This window comes from Eubalaena glacialis, chromosome 7, assembly GCF_028564815.1.
Source record: "Eubalaena glacialis isolate mEubGla1 chromosome 7, mEubGla1.1.hap2.+ XY, whole genome shotgun sequence".
Classification (NCBI taxonomy): Eukaryota; Metazoa; Chordata; class Mammalia; order Artiodactyla; family Balaenidae; genus Eubalaena; species Eubalaena glacialis.
In genome coordinates, this window is record NC_083722.1 from 109,237,394 (window position 1) to 109,251,803 (window position 14,410).

At 44.1% G+C, this 14,410-nt stretch overlaps 1 protein-coding gene across 1 annotated transcript in view; it reads right to left on the bottom strand.

The window, feature by feature from the left end:
- Positions 1-13,995, bottom strand: part of C7H3orf20 (chromosome 7 C3orf20 homolog) — a 77,821-nt gene extending 63,826 nt beyond the window's left edge. Inside the window, exons 1-5 of the mRNA XM_061195606.1 lie at positions 13,501-13,995; positions 12,599-12,739; positions 8,516-8,635; positions 2,051-2,186; positions 768-1,052 (exon numbers count right to left, since the gene is read on the bottom strand). Of these exons, the coding sequence (XP_061051589.1) occupies positions 768-1,052; positions 2,051-2,186; positions 8,516-8,635; positions 12,599-12,739; positions 13,501-13,975 (1,157 nt within the window). The 5' untranslated portion in view covers positions 13,976-13,995. The remainder of the gene's footprint in view (positions 1-767; positions 1,053-2,050; positions 2,187-8,515; positions 8,636-12,598; positions 12,740-13,500) is intronic.
- Positions 13,996-14,410: the final 415 nt, after the last annotated feature.

Below are 14,410 nucleotides of genomic sequence, written 5' to 3' on the forward strand. Positions count from 1 at the left end.
TGCTAAAATATGCATAACTCTCAGCCTTTACCCTGCATGTTAGAAATCTTAGTTTTCCTCAGTCTAGGGTTCTTGGTCCATGGACAAGCTTTGAAGGTCTGCAGACCCCCTGCAATCACAGGAAATGTTTTACATGCATGTGTATCAGTTCATATTTCTGGGAAGAGGGTCTATAGCTTTCACCAGATTCTCAACGAGAAAATGTGTCCCCTTGTGCCACTCACACACCCCGAGGTTGGGACCCAGCTGCCCATATGCTCATGAACACCGACAGACCTCAGATGCAGAGCAACCCGAGCATGTGCCAGGCGGGGTATCTGCGGTGCGGGTTAGACTCCAAATACATGGATCTTGGGGGCAAAGTATGCAAGAACCACAGGGCTTACCCGTTGAGCCTGGGACAGAAGGACAAAGACTCCCCTCCCCCAGGATTGAGAGTCTTCTATCACCTTCTCTCGGCTAGAGATGAATTGTTCTGTGTCTCCAACCTCTTCCTACCTGGGAGAGCCTCGAAGGCAGGGACTGCTGCTGTACCCCCAGCCCGCACTGACACGCGATCACAGATAGTCGGGTTCAGTACGTCCTGGTTGATCAGGACTGAATTTGAGGCTTGACTCTCGGTACTTCTTCTCTGACCTGGACAAACTCTTAATATCCCAGAGGACCCGTCACCAGGCTTCTCTGACCAAATGAAAAGCCTTGTCAAAGCCTGGAGTTCTCTGGGCTGAGCTGCTGGGGAGAAAGGGAAGCACCAAATAAAAGGATACTAAATGAAGGAGGACCCATCATAGAAGGTGTAATGCAACTTGATGGCCTTCTTGGGTGCCTTCCACTCTTGAGAATGCCGGCCCCAGTGAAGATGATGGGCAGGAGGTTGGTGAGGGGTGGGAGTGGAAGTCTGAGCACCTGGAGGGTGAGGATGGTGGGAGCCTGGGGTCTGAGCGTCCCCTCTGGGGGTCGACATTAGATGAGGGGGCATCTTTGCCCTGTAGTTGCGTAAGATCATGGGGTAGAAGATATTCTTCCCTTTCCACGAGACCCTTTCCGCTTCTCTGCAGGGAAGGAGACCAACATATTTTCTAGCCACTTGCCTCTCACTCACCAGGCTCTCTGCAGCCCCTCCCCAGCTCCCGAGACTCCCATTCCATTTCCCTGTCCCCAAAGTACCTGTCCCTACCCCAACCCCTCATCCTTACAGGTAATGTTTTTAGGAAGAACTGGGAAGGTCCCCATACCCCTTTGAGACCAGCCCTGGCCTGATTTCTACCTTTTGCACAGGGGTGGGGACCCATGGAGTGGAGCTGCGTGTGGAACGGGGTGGCAGAGCTGGAGGCTTTGATCACCTCCCAATCCTGAGCTTACAAAGGAAGACAGCTTCCTTCTGGAATGTCACAGTAAGGAGCAAACTGGGTGGCTGCCCTCTACGCATATTCTACAGCTGCAGTGACAGTGGCCTGGGAGCCCCAGGACACGTATATGCTTAGATGTGACTAGGTTTGAAATCTTTTATGGCCCATGGTCCGGGCCTTTGGAGAAATGCAGATTCACTTGCTAGGACTTGTGGGACCCACAAAATCATAAATACCATTAATCACCCATGTCAGTGTTTTTTGTTTGTTTTGAGAGCTGTTTCTTTTTTTCTAAGAGAACATCTGACAAATTATGTCAAGAAATAAACATTCTTAACTGTAAGGGTGTGTAAACTTTAACAAGCCATGCAAAGGGGTCTCACCAGTGAGGAGGCAAAGAACATTGTCCTGGGACAGGCCCATTGAGCTGTGGGACCTCAGACAATGCCTTACCATGTGCTTGGGGTACCTCAGTTTCCTCATCTGTAAAACGGGCATAAACCTGCCTTCCTCCTAAGGTCATAGTAGGACTGAAAAGGACTGTGAATGTGGAAGGACTAGGGATGTGTGTGTGAGGGACGACTATCACCCTGTCACTGTGGCGGGGGGCACTGGGTAGCCGACATGTCCGTGACCCCCCTCCACGCACATATAGGCCGTGCCCTCCTCTCCCATCCGCCCCCAACCACTAAGGTGCTCACATAAGGCGACACATCTCCTGCAGCTTCTCCCGGGCTTCAGGGCAGGGGTCGCTGAACTCGATAACCTCAGAGGCAGAGGTTCCTGTTCCTCGTTGTGGGGATGTCGAGACTACTTCTTCCAAATTTTTGAGTTTGCCTGTAGTTGGAGATGAAGAGGTTAGGGAGGGTTTTAGAAAATGGTTTCTCAAGACGTCATGTTCACCTGGGGTGAGGGGGCAGGGAGAGCAGGAGACCTGCATCCCTTGAGAATCAAAATAACTGTGGGAATCATTTATGCTTCCAGGGACAAGAATCCCCAGCAGGTCACTTATGAAACAGAGGCGGCACTCTGTGAGTCAACCGAGTGTGTGTCAGGAACACTCATGCAGAGTGATGAATCCAGCCACATTTCCCCAAGGGCGGCCTGGTCCTGGGTGGAGAGAGCACACACGTGGCTGTGGTGGATGCAGAAGGGATTCCCTTGTGACACTTCTGACTTAAGACAAAAAGTCCCAATTCCATCTCAATGGCTCAAGGGCTTCAACACTTCTCTGATGCTGGCTTATCTTGGCCTTCGGCAGAGGGCAGAGTATATCAACTGAGACTCAGACTGTGATGTTTTGGGAGTTTTTGTGTGTGTTTGTGGTAAAATACGTATAACAAAAATTTACCAACTTAATTTTTAAGAGGCAAGTTCAGTGGTATTCAATACATTCACAGTGTTGTGCAACCATTATCACCATCTATTCCCATAACTCTTTTTATCTTATAAAATTGAAACTCTGTAACAATAACCCCCCATTCTCCCCTACCCCCAGCCCCTGGCAACTGCCAATCTACTTTCTATCTTTATGATTTTGACTACTCTAAGTACCTCCTATAAGTGGAATCATACAGTATTTGTCTTTTTTGTGACTGGTTTGTTTCATGTAGCATAATGTCCTCATGTTTCACCCATGTTATAACATATTGCAGAATTCCCTTCCTTTTTAAGGCTATATAATATTCCATTATAGGTATAGACCAAATCTTTCTTTTCAATTTTTTAAAATATTTATTTATTTGGCTGTGCCAGGTCTTGGTTGTGGCACTTGGGATCTTCATTGTGGCGTGCGGGATCTTTTAGTTGTGGCATGCGGCATCTTTTAGTTGAGGCACGTGGGATCTAGTTCCCTGAACAGGGTTCGAACCAGGGCCCCCAGCATTGGCAGCACAGAGTCAACCACTGAACCACCAGAGAAGTTCCAATGATTGAGTTTTATATGTTGAACCATGCTTGCATTCCAGGAATAAATCCTGTTTAGTGTCATGTTGTATTATCCTTTTATTATGCTGCCGAATTCTGTTTGCTAATATTTTGCTAAGGATTTTTGCATCAATGTTCATCAGGTATATTGGTCCGTAGTCTTCTTCTAGTGTCTTTGGCTCCAATATCAGGGCAATACTGGCCTCACAGAATGAGTTGGGAAGTGTTCCCTCTTCAATTTTGGGGGAAAATTTTAGAACGATTGGCATTAATTCTTCTTTAAATGTTTGGTAGAATTCATCATTGAAGTTATCAGGTCCAGGGATTTTCTTTGTTGGGAGATTTTTGATAACTGATTCAATCTCTTACTATTTATAGGTCTAGTTCAAATTTTCTATTTCTTCATGATTTAGTCTAAGTAGGTTTTGTGTTTTAGGAAGCTGTCCACTTCATGTAGGTTATCCAATTTGTTGGCATACAGTTAGTTGTTCATAGTACTCTATGATAATCCCTTTCATTTCTGTAGAATCAGTAGTTGTGCCCCATTTTCAATTCTGATTTTAGGAATTTGAGTCTCCTTTCTTTTATTCTTAGTCCATCTAGCTAAAGATTTGTCAATTGTGTTGATCTTTCTGAAGAATCAACTTTTGGTTTCATTGATTTTCTGTTGTTTTTATATTCTCTATTTAGTTTATCTCTGCTCTAATCTTTATTTCCTTCCTTCTCTAGCTTTTGGTTTAGTTTAAAGTTCCTTAAGTTGTAACGTTAGGTTGTTTACTTGAAATCTTTCTTGCCTTTTAATATAAGCATTATTAGCTATAAATTTTCCCCTTAGCATTGCTTCCATTGTACCCCATAAGTTTTGGTATGCTGTTTTCATTTTCATTTGTCTCTAGTATTTTCTAGTTTTCCTTGTAATTTCTTCTTTGATCCATTGATTAAGTGTGTGTTAATTTAATTTCCACAATTTTGTAAACATTCCAGTTTCCCTTCTGTTATTGATTTCTAACTTCATCCCATTGTGGTTAGATAAGATACTCTGAATGAAATCTATTTCTTTTAATCTACTGAGACTTAATTTGTGGCCTAACATATGACCTATCCGAGAAATGTCCCATGTACACTTGAAAAGAATGTGCATTGTTTTTGTTGTTTTGTTTGTGTTCTGCATGTGTCTGTTAGACCTAGTTGATTTATTGTGTTGTTTTTTATTTTCTTACTTCTGTCTGTTATTCTATCCATTATTGTGAGTGGGTTATTGATGTCTCCCACTATTACTGTAGAACTACTTGTCTTCAATCGGTCAGGTTTTGCTTCATATATTTTGATGGCTTGTCATTAGGTACATAAATGTTTATAACTGTTGTATCTTCTTACTGTATTGAAATTTTATTATTATAGAATGTCTTTCTTTGTCCCTTGTAATCTTTTTAAATTTAAAGTCTATTTTATCTGATATTAGTATAGTCACCCCTGCTCTCCTTTGGTTACTATTTGCATGGAATATCTTTTTCCATATTTTCACATTCAAACCCACTTGTGTCTTCTCTGGATCGCAAGTGAGTCTCTTATAGCATATAGTTGGATCATGAGTTTCTATTCATTCTCCCAATCTCTGTCTTTTGATTAGAAAATTTAACCAATTTACATTTAAAGGAATTACTGATAAGGAGGGACTTGCTTCTGTTACTGTGTTTTTTATTTTCTGTATGCCTTATTAGAGCTTTTTGTTCTTCATATCTTGCATTACTGTCTTCATTTGTTTTAATTTGTTGTAGTGAAATTTTAAAATTTCTCATTTCCTTTTCTGTATATTGTAGTTATTTTCTTTGTGGTTACCATGGGGATTACATTTAACATCCTAAGGTTATAACACTCTAATTTGAATTTTACCAGCTTAACTTCAATAACGTACAAAAACTCTCCTCCTTTACAGCATCATCCCCACCACTGTCAGTTGTTAATGTCCTAAAAATTCCATCTTTTTATATCGTATGTCCCAAAACATAAATTTACAATTCTTTTAAATGCATTAATCTTTCAAATTATGTAGAAACTAAGATTTGGAGCTACAAACCATAGTTAACAGTAATACTGGCTTTTACACTAATTTTTTTCTTTAAATATATTAGTCTCTTAAATCATGTAGAAAAACAAAAAGCGCAGTTATAAACTGCCGTTACAATAATACTAGCTTTTATTATTTCCTATGTGTTACCTTTATTGAGGTCTTTATTTCTCCATATAGCTTTGTGGTTCTGTCTAGTGTCCTTTCACTTCACCTTGCAGGACTCCCTTGAGCACTTCCTGCAGCACAGATTTAGTTCTCATGAACTACCTCAGGTTTTGTATGTCTTAATGTCTTGCTCAGTTTTGAAGCACAGTTTTACTGAATTCAGGATTGATTTTTAGCTGACAGGTTTTTTCTTTAAGCATTTTGAATATATTTGCCCTGTACCTTGTATCCTCCAAATTCTGATAAGAAACCTGCTAATGATCTTATTGAAACTCTTTGTGAGGATTCACTTCTCTCTTACTGCTTTCAAGATTCTCTTTTTGTCTTTGTCTTTTGAAAGTTTGATGATTAATGTGTCTTGGTGTGGGTTTCTCTGAGTTCATCTTTCTGGGAGTCTGCTGAGCTTCTCTGATGTTTATATTCATGTCTTACATCAAATTTGGGAAAATTTCAGCCATTATTTCTTTAAATATTCTCTCTGCCTCTTTTGATCTCTCTTCCTCTTCTGGGACTCCCACATGCATATGCCACTTGATGGTGTCCCACAGTTCCCTTAGGCTCTGTTCATTTTTCTTCAATCTTTTTTCCTTCTGTTCTTCAGACTCAATAATTTCCATTGTCCTGTCTTCGAGCTGATTCTTTCTTCTTCCTGCTCAAATCTGTGGTGGCAATGTTTTGTGCTTATTTCCGTTATTTTCACAGTTATCCCCCATGGCAAGTCTTAGGTGGTATGAGGATATGATGACATAAAATTGTGGAGGTGATCATCCATGGCTGAATTTCCAGAAGCATCTATTCAGGTCCTGCCTGCTTCTGAGCCTCTGCTGCCTACTCAGCTGGAGCCACATGCTCTCTCTTGATATATGTAGGCTCATCTTCACCTTGGACTCAAAAATAAAATGAGTCTTCAGGCCAGGGGCATTGTTTAGGCTCCAACTGAGCCCTGAAGGCCTCAGAATGGAGTCTTTCTCACTGTCAGCCAAGCCTTGAGGTTTCTGGTTGGTGCTTGGGTACCATGTCTGGTACCTGTCACCTTGAGTGGTTCCTGGTCCCTTTCCTGACTCCTCCAGCCATGAGACCAGAGACTTGACCCTGAGGTCCACCTACCTACTGGCTGACCTCCTGGAACATCTGCTGGCCTGAGCATCCATTTCTGGCCTGCCCCTAGTTGCTTTGGGCCCCCAAGTGTGACAACCAGGAACCACTGTTGACAGATTTCTCTCAATTCTCTATCTGTAAAGTTGGGCTATGCTCCAGAAATAGCTGTTATCTGCTCAGGGAGTAGGTCTAACTCCTGGAGCCTGTCTGCTCCAAGTCTGCACGACCCTAGAACTGCAAAGGGGGCCAGCGGGCAAGGTGTGACAGCACGTGTACATGGAACAGATAGCAGAGGTCCCAAACCCAAAGTGACTTAAAACCACAACGACTCTACAATATGTTCTTTAAGCTAGTGTACTTTGGAATGAAAGTGGGTATAATTAATAGTTATGCCAGGACAACAGCATAAACTGGGACTTTCCTGGGCAAGCTAGGACACACGGTTACTTATAAACTATTAGGGAAGGTTAACCACCCATCCTAGCATGCATGTGTGAGAATAATTTCTAAACAATATCAGGAACCTATAAGAAATGCAGCAGCGTTGAACATCCTAGTGAGAATGATGCAACATCATGGGGTAGTCACATCCTCGGGTGGCAGAGGAAAACAGCCACATAGACAAAGAGACCAACAGACATATGTAACTTTTGTTCTGGAACAACCTTACTCAAGGCATCACCCCTGAGGTCATTAGGAAGAAAAAAATCATGAAATCACTGGGTGTCCTGAGGATACTTTGTTTCCCCTCAAAGTGACTGCATAGATTTAGGGCCAGCTCAGGAGGAGATATGATAAACCAGGAGCATATAAAGAGGGATGCTGGAAGTGATGCTCACAGTGACAGAAAATGCGTCATGAGAGGTAAAGGAACAGGGGAAACAAGAGTCTGAGGATGTCACCTCCATCAGGGAAGGTGTTCCTTGTCTTAGAATCCACACGTGTACCCACAGCATTCAGAACAGTGACTGACAACTAGCAATTGTTCAATAAACATTTGTTCACTGACTGAAAGGCTACAGGATCAACTTGATATGGAGAGTGAGGCTTGGAAGAAGGCAAATCTCATAGCAATCCTAGGTGGGCTCAGGAATAAAATCCAAGCTTCTCAACTTCTAGCCTTACCTCCAGTGTCTGTGGGAATCACTGGACAGTCTTTGAGCATCCCAAACTTCTGTGGATCCTCCCACCACCACTTTGCGAATACAGCCCCTCCCCTACCCCACCACTCTACCACCACAGCCTGGGGGGCCCTGGAAGTTCCACGAGAGAAAGTTCCTTCTCTGCCCTCTCCAGCCCCAACTCATCTCTCCTCCAAGCTCTGGCTGCACGGTCACTGCTACCCTGTTTGGTCTCACCTGCCACCAGTTCTTTCCTTTAAGCCTTTCCTTCTGCTCTGTGTTTTCTGCAATAGAATAGGAATGGCCTCTATGTCGGTTTCCTGCCCACATAAACTGACCCAGTTGGGGACACACGGTTAGGCTTGGTATCCAAACACGTCCGTTCAGGTACTGGTTCCCCCACTTGCTGGGTGAGTATGGGTAACACAGGTCTCTCTCTGAGAAGGGGGGGGTGAGTATGGGATAACATAGGAGGTGGAAGATGTGGGTTTGCTAGGGGTGTTGCCCCAGGTGAGAGGAACCGCATTAACAGAAATGGAGCGCTTGTAAACATTCAAACGATGAGACTGCAAAGTGGAGTGACTGGGTTGAGATATGTCACCTTTCATGGGACAGAATCTGTCAATAGCTGCTGGGTCTCCAGCCAGGGCAGCTATATATCCTTCCTATCAGAAAACCAAATCAAATCATCTCATCAACCTACACAGGAAATCTTCTATCCCCCTCCCCATCCCACCCCCACCACCAAAGATAGGTCAAAAAGTCTTGCTGGGAATCACTGTTACCTGTTTTCTTCTTGACTTCCCTTCCGGTTGAGAGGGAAAAGCTCAGACAGCCAGTAGAGGACTCGTAGACAAGCTGGTAAGGTGAGTTCACTCCCATGGCTGGGATGGTTGTGGAGGAATCTGGAGTGGAACAGACAGGGATTCTGCTTTCAATTTTTTAATTTTAATTTTTTAATCAAAAGTATAATAATGAAGTTTTTGTCCTAGTTGTATGGTAGACCAGATATTCTAAAGTGCCCTGTTGTTACAAAACAACCAATTTCTGGAAGAAAAAGATTTTTTAATGCTGGAGAAGGCTCAGAGTAATTAAGAGAAATCTTTAAAGTTCTCCTCTACGGTGTCCCCCCTTCCCCATCCTCAGTATCTCTCAAGAATGAGGGGGGTGGTGGTGGGATGAATTGGGAGATTGTGATTGACATATTTACACTAATATGTATAAAATAGATAACTAATAAGAATCTGCTATATAAAAAATAAATAAATAAAATAAAATTCAAGAATGAAATGACACCAGAGCAGGGAGCAAGGAAGAGAAAGCAACCACAGGTGACGTTACTCTAAGGATAAATGCAGATATAACTGCTGCACTAGGTCAAGAGAATAAACACTGGGCTAGCTAGAAGGAAATTTAGAGTAATCTGTTTCCCCTTATCCAAGCCACAGAAATCAGATGCTTCTTCAACAATAGATTAGTCTCTTGCAGAATCACATTGTCTTGTGCAAAATCACTTGATACCTGACCACTTAAGAATTAAAATTTAGCACCCCTTTACTTGTGGAAAATCTTGCTCATTCTTTTATAAACCTCATCAAATCATTTGCTTATTCTCCCCCCAAATACAGTCATTTCACTAGTTGGGCATGAAACTGTTAGGAAATGCTAAGCAATTCATCACGGCTCATTCAAATTCATAAAGAAAATGGCAAACCTGACCTCCTAAGTAGACAAAAACTATACCCAGAGACTGCACACTGCATGCTGCAAGCTCATAAACAATCACCTTCACTGGTGAAGTTAGGATCACATGAAAAGAACTAATAATAGCCAATGCTGGGAAAGATGGAATAAAACCAGTCAACACTGCTGGTGTGGAGAAAATTCATCAAGAAAGCAATATTTAGCAAGAACTATATACATGTTGAGACCCTCTGCCCAATAATCTCTCTGCTGGGAGATTAATCTTAATAACCAACACAACAGTGATAAGAAGCAATGTGCATGAAGCTGTGTATTACAGTGTATATTATACTAATAACAAGAAACCTGGAAACCTAAGCATTCAGTTAACTATGGAACATGAACATGAGGACTCTACACTCACTCAGAATGACAACTGTTAAAGGTATACAGCCGTGTTGGAAAAGACTGTATCTGTTAAGTAAAGGAAACTGAAAAATAGAAAAGTTGCAGTATTCTTAGGAAAAAGAAAAAATACACACACACCCCCCCAGAGGGAGGAACCACAAAGGGAACTGCAAAAGTGAAAAATAGTTATCACATAAAAATGGCAAGATTATCTGTTTTCTTTTTTGTTGTTTTATTTAATAATATTGCCATCAACTAAAAATCAAGGAACAGTCCAGTTTTCTTTCCAGACAAGCCAGGACTAGTAGGTATTGGACAGGAGAAAAGACAGGAAGTAATTTTATTACTGAGGAAATACTACCTTAGCAATGGGTATATTCTGGTTACAGCTTTCAAGGAATACCACTCCAGACTCAGTAACAACTTGGGTCTACCTCAGCAGTTAGATGGTTCAGAAAAGCAAAATTCATGCAAACCAGATCAACAAGAGTTTGAATCTTCTTTTTAAAGCCCTGGGAAACCTATCTAATTCAAGTCCTTCTAGGGTGAATGCTTTTCCCAAAGAAACGGATCGCTCCTTCATTTATATTTTGTTACCTAGATTTTCTTTTCAAACTCTTGGCTTGTTTAAAGAGAGGAGCATCAGGAATAGATGTGCCAACAAGAGAGATTTCCTGAGGAGTGTGATGGAGGAGAGGCTTGCTCAGCACTCTCCTGATGCAGCCGGACAAACACATCACCGAGAGGCTCTCTGCAAAGTCTCCTCCACTAGGTTAACCACAAGCCACGAGAGATGCAGGAAGCCACTGCATCACAGGTGAAAGCCTATGACCTTCCAAGATGCTTAAACACCTTGTGAGGTGGAGCGCTAACGGGGACGACGACTTTCTTTTCAAGGTGAGGGAACACAACGTTCAGGTAGGAGAGCACCGCTTGCAGGTTTGAGGGTGGGCGGTTGGGCTGGGGCTACCAGGACCCCTCCCGTGGACTCGCCTACCCACACAACAGACCATCAGGCAGCTGTCCCCCAAATGAGGTGGAGCTCCGAGCCCTATATGGAGTGCAGGGCGCAGAACTCCGTGTCTGCTGACAACCAAATAGAGCATAATCAGAGGACCTGTGTTATCAGAGCACAGCTGATCCTGAACACAATGGGCAGAGTACCTGCCCTTAAAACAGAGACCACCCCCTCCCCCCACTTCATGGTAAATAGTGGGAGGATGCTTGATTGGGACTTTATGTTAGAAAAGGAAACCAAAGTTTATCAAAATAACCTTCTTTATCTTGTATTTAACAAAAATCCATTGATATCGTAAGCATATGCTAATTCTTATAAGAAATAAAAATGACTCTTTTTTTCAGGTGGTGTGATTTTCCTTTTCTCCTGAATGGCTGTACGACAGCAATAAAACATGAGTCCCTTCATGTCTGCCTTTTGCAAAAATATCCAAATTTTTACTGTTAACCCTTTGATAACCAAGTCGTCCTTTCTCCACGGAGTAGTCACCCGAGATGACTCTCCTGGCCTCAGCAGTTAACTAGTTTTGCTCCTCCACGTCGCTAATGAGTGGCTTCGTGTGGGCACCCAGAAGCTCTCCAACATCATTTTCATTGACTTCATGAAATTCCGCATTTTTTTTCCCCGAGCACTGCAATTTTACTATGCAATTTATTTCCCCTGTGTATATGTACATCATCATCAGCTATTTAACCTCTGACCACCAAGGGAAGCCTGACACACATTCAGAGGACAGGGAGAGACACTAAAAAGGATGGATTTTATAGGTTAGGGCAAATGGTTATGGGATATAAATTTTTTATGCTTTGCATGAAGCCTCCTAACAGTGAGGACTTTCAGGCATTCGAAATGAATACCTGTATATCCACCAAGCTTAAGAGATACAACAGTACAGATATGACTGAATTGCTGTCCTCCAGATCCCGGATGTTCCCCTTCCCGCTAGCAGAGATCACTTTCTCTAACTCTGCATGTTATTCCCATTCAGCTTTTGTACTTATACTTTGTTATAATTTTGTTATTTTAAACTTTAAATAGTATTATACCAAATGTATCCTTCTATAACTTGTTTTTTTTGCTCAACACTATTTTTTTAGTTTATCTATGTTGATACGTGTGCTTCAGTGCTTGATTCATTTTCACTTCTCATTATGTTCCATCATCTAAATACACTATAATTTATTTTTCTCCTGTTGATGGACATTTAGGTCGTTTCCATTTTTTTTCCATCCCAAACAATTCTGCAGTAAACATTCTGGTATGACTTCTTGCACGTGTGAGTTTGTCTAGGGCAGTGCAACTCTCAAGTGTGGCCTGTGGACTGGTATGAATCCGCACCAGACCATGACCAGCTGAGTACAAAAACTGAGAATAAACATTTAGAAGACTATGTAACAATTTGATGTTGTTGTGACGTTATCATGTTTTTAAGAGGGGTGAGCCACAAGAGACTACAAATTTTACAAAGTCGTCCTTCATTGCAGAGTTTGAGAACCACAGCTCTATGGAATGACCCAGCAGAGAAACTGCTGGGTTGTAAGATGCTAGAGCATCTCCCACCTTGCAGACACCACCAAGCTGTTCTCCACAGGAATTGCACGGATATACACATTCACCTGCAGTGTTCGAGAATACCTGTTGCTTCACATCCACCTCAACTCTTGGAAATGTCAAACGTTTAAGCTGGGGACTTGACCTTTCCATTGCACTCTTGTTGGTGTTTGACCTTTCGCCTAAGAGCTGAAGCTCAGGTACCCACCTTTCCCCATCTGTCCGACACTGCAACCACTCCTCCCGATGGTGCCAATGAGGTAGTCGAAAGCCATCTCCTTGGCATTGAGGTGGAGGAGCTGGCTGGCCTCCACGAAGCGCCTTGTAATGTCCAGGGGGTTGGCACCTACTAAAGGAATCATCAAAGGCAACTACTCATTTTCCTCCAGCATGGGGCTAATGCTTCTATAAAAGGACTTCCATAAACAGCCCAGGAAGTAAGGGGGAGTGATCTATTCCTAGGGTGAGCAAGTATGAGGGGGCTCCTAATGAGAGGGCCTCGAGCTCCCAAGACCTGTCAGATGGTACTTTGCTCTCTGCCCCCTTGTCCTTCTCTCTTCCCACCCACAGGCCTGGGGACTGATGCTATTGGTATTTAAAATAACACAGAATCCAGAAGGCTCCATCACTGATGAAACTCTGGGTCCCTGATCTTGGGATGACACCCTCATTGTGGACAGACCCCGGTTCTCACGACTCTCCTGGTTCTGGCTCTGCTTGGCTCTGTCTTGCTACCCACCAACTGGCCCTCCCGATTTACCCCCTCCTCCTGGGTGCTGCCTCTCTCTACCTCGGCGTCATTTCCACAAACTGCCCCCTTCAATACCTCACACTGTTCTCATGGCCAACCTCTCAATCTGGGCTCAGCAAAGCTGGAGGGATGGGAGGACAAAATGGAGAACGGAGAGGGGTGAAAGGATGATTCTTGGGGGTGGTCTCAGGAAGGAGCTGAGTTGCAAAGCAGACCCTTGGCTGCCACCTTTTCACAGCGCATCCTTGTAGACCTGTCTGGGGTGGGTGCAGGGGACACATACACACATGCCCAGGCCAGACCCTTCCAGGCCCAGAAAAATGAGCCAGGATCCGGTGAGCCAGTCTTCGCTGACTTACTGGACACGGACTCCAGCATGGCCTTCATCTTCAGGGTGAGGAGCTCGGTCAGCAGGTGGATAGACTGCCTCTGGAACCTGTGCAGGGTCTCCTGGCTGGATGGCCCCCGGTGGCCGTGGGTGGGAGAGTGCGTGGAGAATCTGGCCGGCCCAGTGGAAGCGGGCAGCATCGGCAGTGGTAGCACTGGCGGGGGTGGCTTCTTCTGGACAGGGGCCTGCACAGGGGCCGGTTCCATAAGCACCACGGGCGGGGCTCCAATGCTGATCTCCAGGCCCAGGATCTCAGAAGGGGCAGGGATCATGGGGTCAGTGATCAGCTCCTCCCAGGTGAACTCAAAGATGTTTCTGATGCCCTTGGGTACAGAAACGCCTGCGTTCTGGCAGACGATGAGCAGCCTGGAGATGTGGGCCAGCAGCTTGGGGGCCGTGGCGGTGTACTGCTGGTACAGTTCTCGGTTAGTCTTGATGTCATTCATGGTCCTAGAGCACGCATACTTCTAGGTAATACTGTCCATCTCAGACAAGAAGGACCTTCAGCTGTGAGGAGGCAGACACCCTGAGAGCTGAATGAGAGCCAAAGTTCTCACCTAAGGTGAGGCCTTGGGGACAGATGGAATGAAGTGCTGAAATGGCCCTTACAGGTCATTGAGCCAGTGCATCCTATGCGGGAGGATAAATAATTGGTCACTCTCTCCCACAAAGGGATGCCCCCCCGTCACCCCACTTCCCTTCCCGGGGACGCGACAGAGACCACGTTAGTGAGTCACTTTGGGAGGGGCCTGGGAATGAGCAGGTTCCCCAAACGGACCCTGGGCTGGAGGAAGGGAAAGGATGGGCAAGGGAAAAACGTTCCATCGCACCTTTTGTAGCCAGAGATCTGAGGGTGGAAGATCTGCTTGTGGGCTCTCAAT